The following is a 15,107-nucleotide window of genomic DNA, read 5'->3' as shown; positions in this document are numbered from 1 at the left end:
CAGGGCCCGGCCCTTACAGTAACTCATCGGGCTGATGGAGGCGACTTTGATGAAGAAGCCTCCCCTCCCCCTGTGAGGACCCGGGTGTGTGTGTGTGTGTGTGTGTGTGTGTGTGTGTGTGTGTGTGTGTGTTTGCTTGTATGCCTTACACTCATGCCAGGCCATCTCCTCACCCACATGGCCCTCCCAACTGGGACCAGGAAGGAGCAGGGAGCAGAGGACCACCCTGTCCCTCTACTCCCATTCTGTGATCTAACCTCTGTCCACTCTGCCTGGTTCCTCTCCCATGTGGTGGGCAGTGGGCTGGCTCTGAGGAGACGGCATGGGTGGACGGCAGAGAGGGTCGGGGAGGGTCTGAGGGCGCCCTGCAGGGGTTGAGCTGGGGAACCACGTAGGCCTCCAGCCTCCTATCTCCCTTTCTCCAGCCCCAGCTCTGAGTTTGGCACTGGTTCATCCTGGGTTCGTTTGCTCTGAGTTTAGCACTGGTTCATCCTGGGTTTGGTTGCTCTGAGTTTAGCACTGGTTCATCCTGGGTTCGTTTGCTCTGAGTTTGGCACTGGTTCATCCTGGGTTTGGTTGCTCTGAGTTTAGCACTGGTTTATCCTGGGTTTGTTTGCTCTGAGTTTGGCACTGGTTCATCCTGGGTTCGTTTGCTCTGAGTTTAGCACTGGTTCATCCTGGGTTCCTTTCTTTGCCCCACCACTTGCTGACTGTGACTTTGGCCATTGTCTTACCCTCCTAGGCCTGAGGAGTAGCTAAAGATGGGGGAGTGGCAGAGGGTCAGGAGCTAGGCCAGGTGGTAGCAAAGGCCTCAGGGGTCACAGATGTGGGAGGGGTAGCCGAAGCCAGTTGGGGCCTAGAGAGATGAGCTGTGCCAGGGAGGGGCAGCCGGAGCTCCTGCGGCTGCAACTGGAGGAGAACCAGGTGCAGAGGGGAGGGCTCGCCTGGTGAGGGGCGAGTGTAGCAGTGGGTAGGCAGGAGCCCTTCCCATAAAGGAGGCCCTGGAAGTCAGATTCTCTCCGGCTCCCCAACCTGCCGCTCCAGGCTGACGGCCACACTCGTCTCCCCTGCTGTAGCTCTGTCTGCAGTGTCTCTGGCTGTTTCTCTGGCAGTGTGTCCGACTGTGTGTCTGCATGCCCCTGGCAGTGTTTTGAGTGGTATGGATACTTCCTGACTGAGCATCTGACTGTGTCTCTGGCTCTCTCAGTGGCAGTTTTCCTGGGTGTATGCCTGTTTGTGTCTATCAGTTCCTCTGGTATTTCTCTGCCTGTGTGTCAGGCAGTTTCTCTGGCATGGTTTCTGACAGTGTCTCTGGCTCTCCGGCTCTGTTGCTGATGGTTTCTCTGCCTGTGCTGCTTCCTCTTTCTCTGATATGTCTGCCTGCGTCTGGCCGAGTCTTTCACAGGGTTTCTTGCGGGCCCTTTGGTTGTGTGTTGGCCGTGTTTCTGGCTGGTTATCTGGTTTGTCTACCTGTTTCTCTGGCTTTGTCTGATCGTGCCCGACACAGTCTCTCCAGTCTGTGTGTGGGCTCTTTTCCTGGGGCTCTGTCTCTTGTTTTGGGCAGTGTCTCTGGCTAGTGTCTTTGCTGTGTGTCTGGCTGTACCTCTGGTAGTGGCCGTGGTTGAGTGTCTGGCAGTGTCCCTCTCTGGATCTCTGCTTCTGTCTTGTTGACAGTCCCCCTCTCTCCTCAGACTGGGGCAGGAGAATCAGGTTTGGAACCTTTCCTGCAGGAAATAGTTATTTCCCTGCCCTCAGGTATGGGCATGTGCTGGGGTGGAGTGGGGTGAGGGCAGCTGGACCCATCCCAGGAAGCAGGACAGCAGGTAGGGGGGCCACTGGATCCATCCTGGCTTCTGGGAACATGTCCTGAGTGTGCTTTGTGTACCCACATGGGAGTGTGTAGACACTGATGCATATGTGCTGGGCTGGGGCTCCCAGGCTCCTGGGCTGAGGGACAGGCTGTGGTCCCTGACAGGGAAAATCCCTCATCCTTCTCATGATCATTAGCGTCCACTAAAGCAAAAGCCACATCTGACCTGGTCACAATGTACCACTGCCCTGGTACCCTGCTGCTCTGTGAACTTCCCAGAGCGCAGTGGGGCAAGACTCACCCGGGGATGGGGGTGGGTAGGGGGAACATGGCAGGGGCAGATCCGAGGGGCTCTCTCCCCAGGAGCGTGGCAGGCGGCCTTTTATTCAAGGCAATTTGGAGAAGTGTAGACCTCCAGTCAAGTTAGAACATCACCCTTTCAGTTTGTGATGTTTATAGCTAATTAGCTAACCTTACCAGTGAAGTTATTTTTTTCCTAGAAAAATGGCCCTAGCAGTACCAGTGATCTGTAACCCATCCTGCCTCCAGCGGCTGTAATGAACAACAAACCATTGTAGGTTGCCTTCTACCATCTTAGCAGACCTCTGCCTACAGATGCCAATAATGTTTTCTGTTGCTTGAAGAGGATCCTGAGCCCCATTAAGAAGGGCATTTGGGGGCTTCCCTGGTGGCGCAGTGGTTGAGAGTCCGCCTGCCGATGCAGGGGACACGGGTTCATGCCCCGGTCCGGGAGGATCCCGCATGCCGCGGAGCGGCTGGGCCCGTGAGCCATGGCCGCTGAGCTAAAAAAAAAAAAAAAAAAAAAAAAAAAAAAAAGGACATTTGGGGTCAAGGTGCCCTGGCCCTAGGGCTGGGATTTCCCAGTCTTGCCTGAGAGGAGTAGGGGCTCCCCAGGAGGCTCCTGCCTCTGCTGATGCTGCCCCTTTCCCTGCCGCCCACTCTTTCCCAACAGATGGCTGTTCCTGTCCCGTGGGCCTGCTGTGCCGTGCTTGCTGCTGCCGCTGCCGTGGTCTACGCCCAGAGACACAGTCCACAGGGTGAGTGCTGGGTGGGGGAGCTCCCTGCTGACCCCCTCTGGGAGCTGAGCGTGAACCCTCCCCGGCATAGCTGTATTCACCCACCCAAGAGCCACGTACTGCCATAGGCTGGCATCGTCACACGTGAACATGAGTCATATCACACTGGTATACGGGGTGATCCACTGATGTTGTCCCATAAACACAGTCCCCCAGTCACTCCTGGGCGGTCTCATGCTGAGGGTATCTCTGGCTTGAGATGATCTGTCCCTCTGCCCACTAGCACTGATACAAGGTACAGGTGGGTGGGATGGGAGTTGGGGGCAGCTACGGGTAGGGCCCTGTACGGTATCTGGTGAAATGGGGTCCCCTTGGATTTATGGGGGTGCAGTGGGAGGCACTGAGACAGTGGGTAAGAATATTTCTCCTTATCCCAGAAGGAATACAGGGACAGAGATGGTAGACTGAGAACAAGGTGTGGGGATGGGCAGGGTGACAAGTGGCAGAGGGCTGGCACATCGAGGAAGGGGCCCGGTCAGTGAGCTGGGTTGGCTGGAGGGGGCAGGGATTGCTCAGGCTGCGCCACTGGCAGCCTCCTGCCCTTCCCCTACCACGTGTCCAGTGAGCGCTGAGTCCTCACACTCCACGGGGCAAGGAGCTGCACCCCTGCTGGGAAACTTTACCACTAGCCCTTCTGCATCTGAGGCAGCACCTCAGACAGCCACGTCAGTACGAGGTCTGACCTCGAAACTCCTTGAACGAGGGAGGCTCCAAGTGTAGGGAGCTCCCCCCTTGGTTGTGTCCTGCCCCCCACCTCAGTTAGCTCAGGTAGAGGCAGAGAAGGTGGGGGCATCTCTGGGGCCCAGGCGCAGAGCAGACCCTAATGGCTGAGCTCCATGACCCTCAAGGCTGTGGGTTCAAGGAGGGCAGTAGGTCGAGGCTCCTGTGGCCTCTTCCTCATGAGCCCAGCACTGAGGCCCAGAGAGAGCCTGGCCTGCCCCAGGGCTGCTCCGCAGTGGGCAGGGACTGAAGGGACCACCAGGCCAGCCCATCGACCCCCACCTGCAGTCGGCCTGCCTGGGGCTCCTGTGCTGACCGGACCAGCCTAGGCCCGCCAGCGGTCTTTCCCGTTGGCCTCGCCCCTGCCCTGTGTGTGGGCATAGGCTGCATCTCTGAGAGTGTGAGACTGTCCTTGTGCGTTAGACTGTGTTCTTGTGTGAGCGAGACTATGTCCCTGTTCGGGTGTGTTTCTCTGTGTAGTTATATCCTTGTGGGCTGTGCCCTGTGTGTGACATAGTTGATGTGTGACCATGGCCTTTGTGGGGTTTTGTCCTTGTGGTTTAGACTGTACCCCATGTGTGATAGTTTGTTAGTTTCTCTTTGTTTCTGTCTCTTCGTGTCCCTGTGAAACTGTCTCTCTGTGTGTGAGACCATGTCCCCATGTGTAACTGTGCCTCTGGGTGACAGTGCCCTTCCTGTGCATGCATGTGACCTTTTATCGGATGTTACTGTCCCTGAAGTGGGACAGTGTCCCTGCGTAGCTGTGACCTTGTGGATGGTTGTCTTGGGTGTGCGTTTTCTTCTTTGTGGTGACTGTCTTCATCCTGTGTGTGGTGATGTGAAGTTGCTTAGGACGCCTGGGGGGACTGTTTCCGGTATGTGGTCCCCATGTGAGCCCATGTGCACAGGTGTGAGGGAGCTGTCAGCTCTATCCCTGTGTGTTTTCGATGTCCATGACCTCATCCTGTCTCTGTCTCTTATCCTGGCTTCTAACAACCTTTTCACAGCTGATTCCTTTGGAGCATTTGTCACCGCGTCAGGGCCAAGAACCCCATCCTCCCCCTGCTGCTTGATTTAATTTCTGAAATGGACAGCACATCAGTAGGGGCACCCACGGGGTGGGAGGAAAGCTGTCCAGAGACAAAGGATTAAATCACTGCCATCTTTGGAGCTGTTGCATGGCTGTGTGTATTGCTGTTGCTGTGTTAATTGTAGCAGTTGTGACACTGTGTGATTGTCATGTCACATTACCCCCTCTGCCTCTGCGTTGTGGCCTGTAGCTGTCATCTGTCATTGTGTTGTCACTTTTTCATTCCTGCCCTGCCCTTACATGGTTGGTTTGTCACTGTTGTCAGGTTGTGTTTCCGTTTCCTTTGTGAGGCAGACAGGGTTCCCCACGTGTTACCCCACTGCCATTACATTCGTTGTGCTGTTGGGTTGGTTTCCTCATCTTGCGGCTTGTACCTGCCCCCCAGTATTAAAGGCCCATACTGGGGCCGTGTTAGTTCTGAGCTGCTGTTGGTCAGTGTCGATGTGTTGCTGCTGGGACTGTGATGGCCACGCCCCCTCCACGATGGTCAGTTTTCAGCCTCCTCCTCAGGCCGCTGGATGCAGTCTCTCTGCTGGGGCGGGGGTGGGGGGGGCGGGCGGTGTGTGTGCAGAGAGAGGGGCTTGGCGTGTTTCCTGGAAGCTCCAGGTTTTTGGAAGGGAGGCTGGAGGGGGGCTCCGTGGCTAGGGCTGGTGGACTGGGGGGGGCTCTATGGCTTGAGCCGTGGACACTGGGCCTCTGGGCAGAGGGAGGCCCCCAGTCAGTCTCTGGTCCAGCCTCACAGCTGTGGCCTCCAAGGCCCCCCGGCCACCACCCTTCCGCCTGTTCATCCTCTGTTCGGCTGGTCCCAGGCCCCACAGACGAGTGGTCAGGGCTGGCTGGGTTTCCTGCTTCCCTCTCCTTTGACAGGGATTCGCTCTGCCCCTCCCACAGTCACTCCACAGATCTGGCTGGGACCAGGGAAGCATCTGTCCTTCCAGGCTTGGGGGGCAGGATGAGGAGGGTAGATTCGCATCTCCCGGTGCCCGCTTCTCTGGGGCTGTCTGTAGAATCGGTGCCTTAGACTTCCTCTGTCCCACTCGCCCCCCCCACCTAGCGCTGCCTCGCGACAGGTGCTCCCTCCGGCCCTTCCACTCCAGTCTCCTGGGCTCTGTCCATCACGCCTGGGTTGCCGAGGCCAGGGCTGGGGTTTGCTTTTGCCTCTGACAGGCCCCTCCTGGGGGCAAGAGAGGAATGGTCAGAGAGTTCCCTCAGTCCCAGCACTCCCTGACCCACACCCCAAGCAGTTCCTGTCTCATGATGATGTTGACAGCTGCTAGGAGTTCCCTAGGGCTCCTGTCCAGGACCCTGCCCATTCTCCCTTCTCCTGCTGCTGCCCCAGCCCTGTATGGTTGGGAGCGGGGGACTTGCCAGGGACTCAGAGTCAGGGAGAGGGAGAGAGGCAGGACAGAATGACGAGGATGGGGAAGATGAAGAGATGGGAAGAGACAGAGGGAGGAGTTCGGGAGAGGGGCCCCTCAGCCCCAGCTTGCCTGGGTAGCAGATGTCAGTGACTGGAGCTGGGCCTGTTGGTAGCAAGACGTTGGGGTCGTGGGGGTCAGAAAAACTTTTAAAAGGACCTGGGGACTGGAGGTGAACTGGGTCTTGTCTCCCAGCATGCTACACAAACTCTCTGGACATACACACACACACACACACACACACACACACAGTCCCCAGACGTGCACACACACGTACGAATTTGGAGGCACTCGCATGCCTGTACCCTTGTACGGCCGCACAGGAATTTTGCATACCCCTCATCTCCCCAGGACACTCACATCGTGAGACTCATAGCGTCTCGGCCTGGACTCCTCACTTTCGCACATTCACGGGCTCTCATCCATGCATGTTTGCCTGGGGGTGCTGGGCGGGGCTGTGACCTGTGGCTTTTGCCTTGTGCCCTCCCGGGCCCCCACAGAGACACCCCACGTGCAGTACGAACGCCTGGGCTCAGACGTGACTCTGCCGTGTGGGACGGCGAACTGGGATGCAGCTGTGACGTGGCGGGTGAATGGGACAGACCTGGCCCCTGACCTGCTCAACGGCTCTCAGCTCGTGCTCCGTGGCCTGGAACTGGGCCACAGCGGCCTCTACGCCTGCTTCCACCGCGACTCCTGGCACCTGCGCCACCAAGTCCTCCTAAATGTGGGCTGTAAGTGTTACTCCCAGCACCCCTCATTTGACCTCCCACTTCACTCAAGGGCGTTGTCCACGAGGCCCGGACCCTTGGCCCGGTTCAAAGCCCCTTCCTGGTGGTAGTGGTGGAGGCCCTGACCCTTGCCCTCTCATCCTATTTGAGCCTGCTCTTCTGACCTCTGAGCCCAGTCTCACCCCGAGTGCGGACCCCTGGCATTTTGCACTTGTATCCACCCCCACTAGAGATCTTTGAGATCCTAAAATCCTGTTCCCTATGACAAGATGGGCACAGGAGGGCTGGCAGGCATGGCCCACCTAGGGCCTGGTAGGGAAGAATCCTAGAGTCACAGCTCCGAGCTGGAGTGGCCTCACTCCACTGTGTCCTCTCACAGGGTCTGGCCCTGAGGACCTTAGGGAAGAAAATGGGGTATATGGTTATGCAGGTAGAGGTGTGGCACTCTGGGAAGCTCCAGGGAAGAAGGAAGGCTTCCTGGAATGTGAAACACATGGAGACTTGGAAGATTTGGAAGATACACTGAAAAAGTTCTTTCTGGCAGAGCTGAGTGTGACCATAGGTTTCAGAGGCTGGGAGGGCATGAAAAGGCCACTTGGGTTGGTATAAATGGCGGAAGGTTGCTGAAGGAGGGGACGGGGCAGACCATGACCCTAGAAGCTGGGGAGTGACATGATCAGAGTCATGTTGTTAAAAGGTCCCTCTCTCTGTGCTGAGGGGAGGCAGGTGGATGGGCAAAGGCAGGGCCAGGAAGGAGGCTGTTGCTGGGATGCGGGAGAGATGAGGGGGACCTAGGACCGGGGCATAGAGTTGGGGAAGTTGAGAGGGGGTGATTGGACCTCCAGGAGTTGGTGATGGATTGGAGGTAGGGAGGACAGGAGAATAGAAAGGGGGAAGAGTCAAGACGGCTGGTGGTACCAATCGCTGCAACAGAGACAAGGTGGAAGGATCAGCTGGAGGAGAAGATGGCGTGTTCTGTTTACACGGTGTCTCAGTTTTGGTTTCCCTAGAATCAGGTGAGAATTTGCATACAGGTGGTCTATTTGGCAGGTGACAGAAACATCACAAGGGAATGGGAAAGTGATAGAAAAGGAAGTTAAGCTAGCCAGTAAAGGGGGAGTTATCTAGCCACTGCTTCTGGGCAACTGGCGCTTAACCCGCTGGGGGAGCCCTGGGAGCCGAGGCAGAATGTGTGCCTCAGAGTTCTCCTGCCTAGGGAGTGCGGGGCCTCAGATGCTTATACACTAAGGGGTCAGGGTGGGGCTGCTTTAATTCCCCAGCACTTTTGGCCTGATTCCCTGACAGGCAATGCAGGTTTTGGTGGCCAAAGAAAGCTCTGAGGCAAATAACTGCAGAAGCGGTCAGTGGGTACGGGTGAGGGATCAGAACCACCATCTGCTATAGACATGTTGGGTTGTGGTCCCCGGGGGACAGCCGGGTGTTGATGGCTGGTAGCCAGTGAATCTAAGGGTCTGGGACTCGGGGAGAGGCCTGTGCTGGAGATGGGAATTTGGGGGGGGGTTGTCAGCATTAACTCTTTGGGAGGGGGTGAGATGGCCAAGGGTGAGATTGTGGGGTAAGGAGAGAAGAGGACCCAGAACCCAGCCCTGAAGACCATCACTGTTAAAGGGGTTGATGGAAGAAACGAGCCACAAAAAGAGATGAAAGATCACAAGGAGCCGGCAGGAAGGTAGGAGGAAGAGCAGGTGAGTGTGATTCCGAAGAGGCGTTTGCAGAATCGGGATGGTGAGGTTATCAGTGTTGCTGGTGGTCATCTGGGCAGGCCTCTGGAGCTCAGCCAGAGGCACCAACTGACAGAGTAAATACTCTGAAAATAGTTTCTTCTCTTCTTGAGCCAAGGATTCAAGCTTCTCCGGCCTCATCCCACTTGGGTGATGCACCCCACTGTCTGAAGATGGTTTCTTTACTCCTGGGAGCTACTGAGGGGAGGAGATGCTTGAGGGACCTGGGAGCAGGCCCTTTCCCCACTATCAGGAGACTGGTGTGGACAACCGTGGGAAATGTTAGGCTGAAGTGTTGCTCGGGGTCCGCCACAACACTGACCCATCAGTGGGGCTAGAGGAGAGGTACAGGTATGTTTTGGTAGGGATGTTCCTTTCCCCACAGAAAAGCTTTTTTTTTTTTTTTTTTTTTTTTTTTTGCAGTACGCGGGCCTCTCACTGTTGTGGCCTCTCCCGTTGCGGAGCACAGGCTCCGGACGCGCAGGCTCAGCAGCCATGGCTCACGGGCCCAGCCGCTCCACGGCATGTGGGCTCCTCCCGGACCGGGGCACGAACCCGTGTCCCCTGCATCGGCAGGGGGACTCTCAACCACTGCGCCACCAGGGAAGCCCCAGAAAAGCTTTTTTATGTGTTTAAACTGGAGAGATGGCAGTCATCACGAAACGCCTTAGTTGCAAACCGAGGGTGGAGTGACCCCTGTCGGCCAGCTTGAGATATGCAGGATCAGCCCACCAGAGTCCTCCCTGGCCCACCACAGGGTACATTAGAAGTGGACCATGCAGCCTAGCCCTGGGCCCTTACATGGGGAAAAGGCCATGTATTGAGTGGCATGCAAGGAGTATGAGGCCAACTTGGTACAAGTCACCCATACCCTTGTCTTCTCAGTTCGAGTCCCAGAAGTCCTCAGGGTGGACAAGGCTGGATGTGATGGCTGGGCCTTGGTGGCTCTGGGCCCCCATTCCTGATGACTCGATTTTCTTTGAGAGGTCATTGGAAGGGGATTGGGTCTAGATGTAATGCCTGCGGCCATACCCACAGCTGCCCTTTGTGACCAGAGCCCAGACCTTTTTTTTAATAAGTTTTTTAAAAATTTATTTATTTATTTATTTATTTATTTTTGGCTGTGTTGGGTCTTCGCAGCAAGCAGGGGCCACTCTTCATTGCGGTGCACGGGCCTCTCACTATGGCGGCCTCTCTTAGTTGCGGAGCACAGGCTCCAGATGCACAGGCTCAGTAGTTGAGGCTCACGGGCCTAATTGCTCCGCGGCATGTGGGATCTTCCCAGACCAGGGCTCAAACCCATGTCCTTTGCATCGGCAGGCAGATTCTCAACCACTGCGCCACCAGGGAAGCCCCAGACCTTTTATATATAGTGTTGACCACTCCCCAGGCCCTGCCTGTCAGAGGAGAGCTGGCCGTGAGTTGGCTGTAGCATTAGTTACAGATACTTATCTCTCATTGCCTTGTTTCCTTCTAAAGAGTTGGTCAGAGGAACAGGGGACATTAACCATGATTGTTTCAGTCACTTTATATTAGTAACAAGAGACTGGGTTTGGCAACATTCAATATCAAATTATCCTTCTCGCCAGTGCTCAGAGAACAGGACAGAGCTACCCCTGATTTGTGGGCCATTCAAACTAAAAATTGTTCAGTATTTATCCTAAACATATAAGATTTTCATGTCTCTATTTCCAAGGGAACCTGATCATAAAAATATTCCGTAGGAAGTCCCCTTAACCAGGCTGATCCCTGAACTGCTTCCTCCTGACCCACCTTCCTGCCCTCAGGCAGATGGTCACAACCAGCAAGGAGGCCCCTACCCGGGGTGATGAAAGGATCCCCCACATTAGGAAACCGGATCACAAGGTTCCTTTTAGTAGCATCCTTTTGTTTCCTTAGACACTGCTAATTCCATGTCATTCTGATTTTAAGCTGAAATAAATCAGAGATTAAGTGACTAATTTTAAATAGACAGTTCTTTGTCCAGTTTTAAAATATTTGTATTTGATGGGTCAGGACAGGAACTCCCGAACCCCTGGTTCGGCATCGCTTCCTCCTCAGCTCTGTTTGGTGGGGAAGGAGAGAGCAGCCTGTGGTTGAAGAAGAAATTGGGGAGAAAAGACGGGTAGAAGGCGGGCATTTAGGAGTCCAGAAGTTGGGGTGCCTCGAGGGATGTCACGAGATAAGGTTAGCACAGGCCGTGGGCCTTGAATGCCAGGCAGGAAGAGGAGTGTGGGTGCGGCCCGGGCAGGGCTGGAGCTGGAAGGGTCACCCCGCCCCGCCTGGCCTGATCTGGCCTGGCCAGGGGTGTGGGCAGCCTGCCCCCCCTCCTCTCTGAGCCGGCGGGCAGGCCTCGTGCATGCCGGGGGCTCCAGCCCAGGCGGGCTGGCGAGATGAGAGGAAAAACATGCGGTTTGGTGGGCTGGACATGGAAAAACAAGCCAGTTAGGAAAACAAACAAATCCTGGGCCAGCGGGGGTACACGCACGCATGCACACGCACACAGCCCCGCGTGGGACTCAGGGACGCCCTGCCACGGGCTGATGCTGTCACTTGGGCATCTCAGGAGCCCCCGTGGGGGCAACTCAGGAAGTGGGGGCATCCAGGAGCATGCCTGTATGTGATATCATGACACGTATGCGTGTGGGCTTTTGCTCACACACAGCCTCTAACACGCTCTCACACGGTGTTCAGCTCATACGTGTGCACACACTTGGAATTCTGGGCACCTTCCCACACCCACAATTCGAAAAATGCATTCAAACTTAAGTTCCGTCTCATACGCAGTGTCTCAGGTTTGTAGTCCTGCTGTCACTGTTTCACACACAACAGCGCATTTACACGCATTTGCACGGAGGACCTCAGCCACACAGCCTCACACGTGTAGACAATCCCTAAGTCACACAGCCTCACCCCGAGCCCCACACAAATGTAGTCACCCGGCCACGCACAGCCAATCGCAGTGACACTGCTGCCGAGTCCCAGTTACACACAGGAAGCCTCTCGGAGTTACGCACACAGCCTCACAATGGCAGTCTCTTACAAACAGCTTCTCCCCTGACTTGCAGCGCGCTCCCAGCAGGCCTCCTCACTGCATACTGTCCCACAGCCTCACACTTGGTCTCTCTCAGCACCCCCACCTCCGCCCACCCGGCTGCTCAGCTGGGCTCCAGCTGCAGCAAGTCACTCCTTTTCTTCCTTTTCTTTGTTTTTCTTTCCTCCTTTTCCCTCTGAGAAACCTGGTCCCTGTCAGGAAACCCAAGCCCTTCCCTACTCAGGGCCCAGGGCCAGGGAAGAGTAGCCAGATGACAGACAAAGCCCTGCCTGCCATCCCCCCCACCCCCCATGACCTGCCCAGTCAGAGAGGGGAACTGGTTTGCGGGGGGATGTCTGAGGGGAGACTGGTCCGAGGGGAGAGGACGGTCAGAGGGAAATGGAGGAAACCAGCCAATGGGGAGGCTGGGCGGGGGCGGGGGCCTGCGAGTCCAGTGCCATGGCCCGCTCTGCCCTCCGAAGAGTCCCAGGTGGCAGGGAGCTGCCTCTGCAGGCTTCAGTGCCCCCCCCCCCGCCCCCCGCCCAGTGCCCTTCTCCTTTGAAGCTGGGGGTAAGGGAGGGTGGTGGTAGGAGGGGGCAGTGGAGGCTTCTCAGCCAACCTCGGAATGTCCTTTCCTCCTGGGGTGGCTGCCAACTCCGGCCTGGCCCACAGGCCCCCACGAGGCGCTTCCTGTGTCCTTGGCCACCCCCCCCACACACACACCATGCCTCTGTGTCCCTGGGCAGATAGGCACGGAGTACGTGAGGCGTGCAGAATGAACATGGAAGAGACACAAGATGGACGTGGGGCCAGGAAGGCTCCCCGGGGGAGGCAGGCGGCAGCGGGCAGAAAGCAGGCTGCCCCTCGTGCAGGCTCAGCTGGCCTCCAGCTCTCCCCTGCAGGCCAGGGGCTGGAGCCACCTCTGCCCACAGTGTAGCCCACACCACCTGCCACATACAAGCTCCTCTCATGCCTCTCTGACGCCTTCATCTCTCCTGCTGCAAAGCCAGATCGGGCCTTGGGGGTTCGGCCTCAATACATACATACTTCACATATACTGGACATGTACATGCAGTGACACACAGCCATTCACAATCCCGTGCACACTGTGGATGGAAGCCCACGGCTCCCAAGTATCACCACGGCCACTCAGCAAGCATGGACATGCACTCCCCCTCACCGTCCCTGGCTTATTGAGCTGCCCCCCTCCCATTTCCTGTCCACCTGTCAGGCAGAGGGCGGGGTGGGGGGGCACAGGAGGGAGGTGTCAGTGTCCCTGGAGCCGTGGACGGACATGCCTTGCCTGGGTCAGATCACAGAAGCTGCCTCCTTCCAGGAACCTGAGCCGGCTGTCCTCATGCCTTACCGAATGCCCGAGGGTGGGACAGCTGGTCTAAGTGCTCACAGCAGCAAAAAGAGTGGTTAGACAGCAGGGAGGACTTCCCAAGTATGTGTGTGTGGTCGTGTTGGTGGGTATCCCTGTCCTGGTGTTTAGTACCAGCTCTGGCTTGCTGTGTGACCACAGGTAGGTTCCCATCCCTCTCTGGCCCTCCGCGTTCCCCAGAGTAAAGGCAGGTGCTGACCATATAAAGGGCTGCTTTTTTCTTTTTTAAAATAAATTGATGTATTTATTTATATTTGGCTGCGTTGGGTCTTCGTTGCTGCGCTCGGGCTTTCTCTAGTTGTGGCGAGTGGGGGCTACTCTTCGTTGCAGTACGCGGGCTTCTCACTGCAGTGGCTGCTCTTGTTGCGGAGCACCGGCTCTAGGGTCATGGGCTTCAGTATTTGTGGCACACGGGCTCGGTAGTTGTGGCTCGCAGGTTCTAGAGTGCAGGCTCAGTAGTTGTGGCTCGCAGGTTCTAGAGCGCAGGCTCAGTAGTTGTGGCGCACGGGCTTAGTTGCTCCACGGCATGTGCGATCTTCCCGGACCAGGGCTCAAACCCGTGTCGCCTGCATTGGCAGGCGGATTCTTAACCACTGCATCACCAAGGAAGTTTCCTAAAGGGCTTCCTTAGGGGTCTGTGATGGAGAAGCTGGGGGCTGGGGCTGGGGTGAGGTACACACCAAGGGAACAGCAGCTTCCTCTCTGCACACACACGCAGTCACACATAGACATGTGCTCTGAGAGCCATACACATAGACGTTCCTACATATGTACCCACATTCCATCACACGTCACTCATTCTCGTCACACACAGACACATAAGTGACATGTGTGCATATGAACAGCCGCCCAGTGCTGTCGTTCATGTGGAGCCACCAGGCCTGTCCTCGTGTTTCTCATTCTCTCCCGAGGGGAAGCCTGGGATGTCTCTTCTCCAGGGAGTGCACCCTGATCACCCCACCAACTAGAGGACCCGGTCAAGAACCCCCCTTGGCCTCTGTTGCACAATCTTCCTCTGGAAATGGACGCAGTGTGGCAGGAGATTTGGGGCTGGGGCCGATTCCCCCAGACATCACCTCCATCCTGTGATCGATGAGCTGAGGCCTGCAGCCCCCTGCTCCCCACGTTCCCGCCTCCATTGAGCAGGTGGGGGGGCTCTCTCCATACAGCCCTTGTTTTCCTTTAATTAAACATCTGGCTCTCTGTGGCCTGGGAAGCCTCAGACCCTCGCTGACAGCACCCTCCCCCCGCCACCTCTGGCATTGCTGATGGGTTGAAGGGGGAGAGCTGGGGTTCTGGGGCCCACCTGTCCCCACACTAACGCAGGGGACTGGGGACTCCAAGAGTGTCCTGACCGTGCTGTCCTCACCCCCAGTGCCGCCGCGGGAGCCCGTACTCAGCTGCCGCTCCAACACTTATCCCAAGGGCTTCTACTGCAGCTGGCATCTGCCCACTCCCACCTACATCCCCAACACCTTCAATGTGACTGTGCTGTGAGTAGATGCACCTGTGACCTGGTTCCAACCCTGACCTCTGACCTCTCCCCCGGCCCCCCACCATGCCCTCAGTCCAGACCCTAGCCCAGCCTTGGGCTTGACCTTCCCCCAGCCTCTGCCCTACCCGACCTTGATGTTGGTAACGGTGCCTGGGCTTCATCCCTCCTCAGGCATGGCTCCAAGATTATGGTCTGTGAGAAGGACCCGGCCCTCAAGAACCGCTGCCACATCCGCTACATGCACCTGTTCTCCACCGTCAAGTACAAGGTCTCGATAAGTGTCAGCAATGCTCTGGGCCACAACGCCACAGCTATCACCTTCGATGAGTTCACCATTGGTGCGTGGGGAGGGGGCGGGACCCTGCTGCATACTCCAGTGGGAGTAAGTGGATGTTTGCCAACGTGTATATGAGCATTGGTGGGGGTGTCCACATTGTGTGCCCAGGTATATGTGGAACGTATAATGTGTACACATATGCATGGCATGCATATGCCCGTGAACACCTGAGTGGATGTTCTTCACCTGCCGGGGCCAAGAGACCTCTCCAGCGGCTCTTCCCATCGTCTCTCTGGCTCCCAGAGCATG

The 15,107-nt window shown here is 56.7% G+C and overlaps 1 protein-coding gene across 3 annotated transcripts in view; it reads left to right on the top strand.

Moving 5' to 3' along the window:
- CNTFR (ciliary neurotrophic factor receptor) overlaps positions 1 to 15,107 on the top strand; it is a 38,473-nt gene that overhangs the window by 17,654 nt on the left and 5,712 nt on the right. For all 3 annotated transcript variants that reach the window (XM_024753906.1, XM_024753908.1, XM_024753907.1), the window contains 4 exons: positions 2,784 to 2,868; positions 6,636 to 6,869; positions 14,402 to 14,519; positions 14,693 to 14,859. In XM_024753906.1, coding sequence (XP_024609674.1) covers positions 2,784 to 2,868; positions 6,636 to 6,869; positions 14,402 to 14,519; positions 14,693 to 14,859 — 604 coding nt within the window. The remainder of the gene's footprint in view (positions 1 to 2,783; positions 2,869 to 6,635; positions 6,870 to 14,401; positions 14,520 to 14,692; positions 14,860 to 15,107) is intronic.

The sequence above is a fragment of the Neophocaena asiaeorientalis genome, unplaced genomic scaffold (assembly GCF_003031525.2).
Source record: "Neophocaena asiaeorientalis asiaeorientalis breed wild unplaced genomic scaffold, Neophocaena_asiaeorientalis_V1.1 scaffold220, whole genome shotgun sequence".
Classification (NCBI taxonomy): domain Eukaryota; kingdom Metazoa; phylum Chordata; class Mammalia; order Artiodactyla; family Phocoenidae; genus Neophocaena; species Neophocaena asiaeorientalis.
The sequence above is the reverse complement of the archived record's forward strand: the minus strand, read 5'-3'. Positions and strand labels throughout refer to the sequence as shown.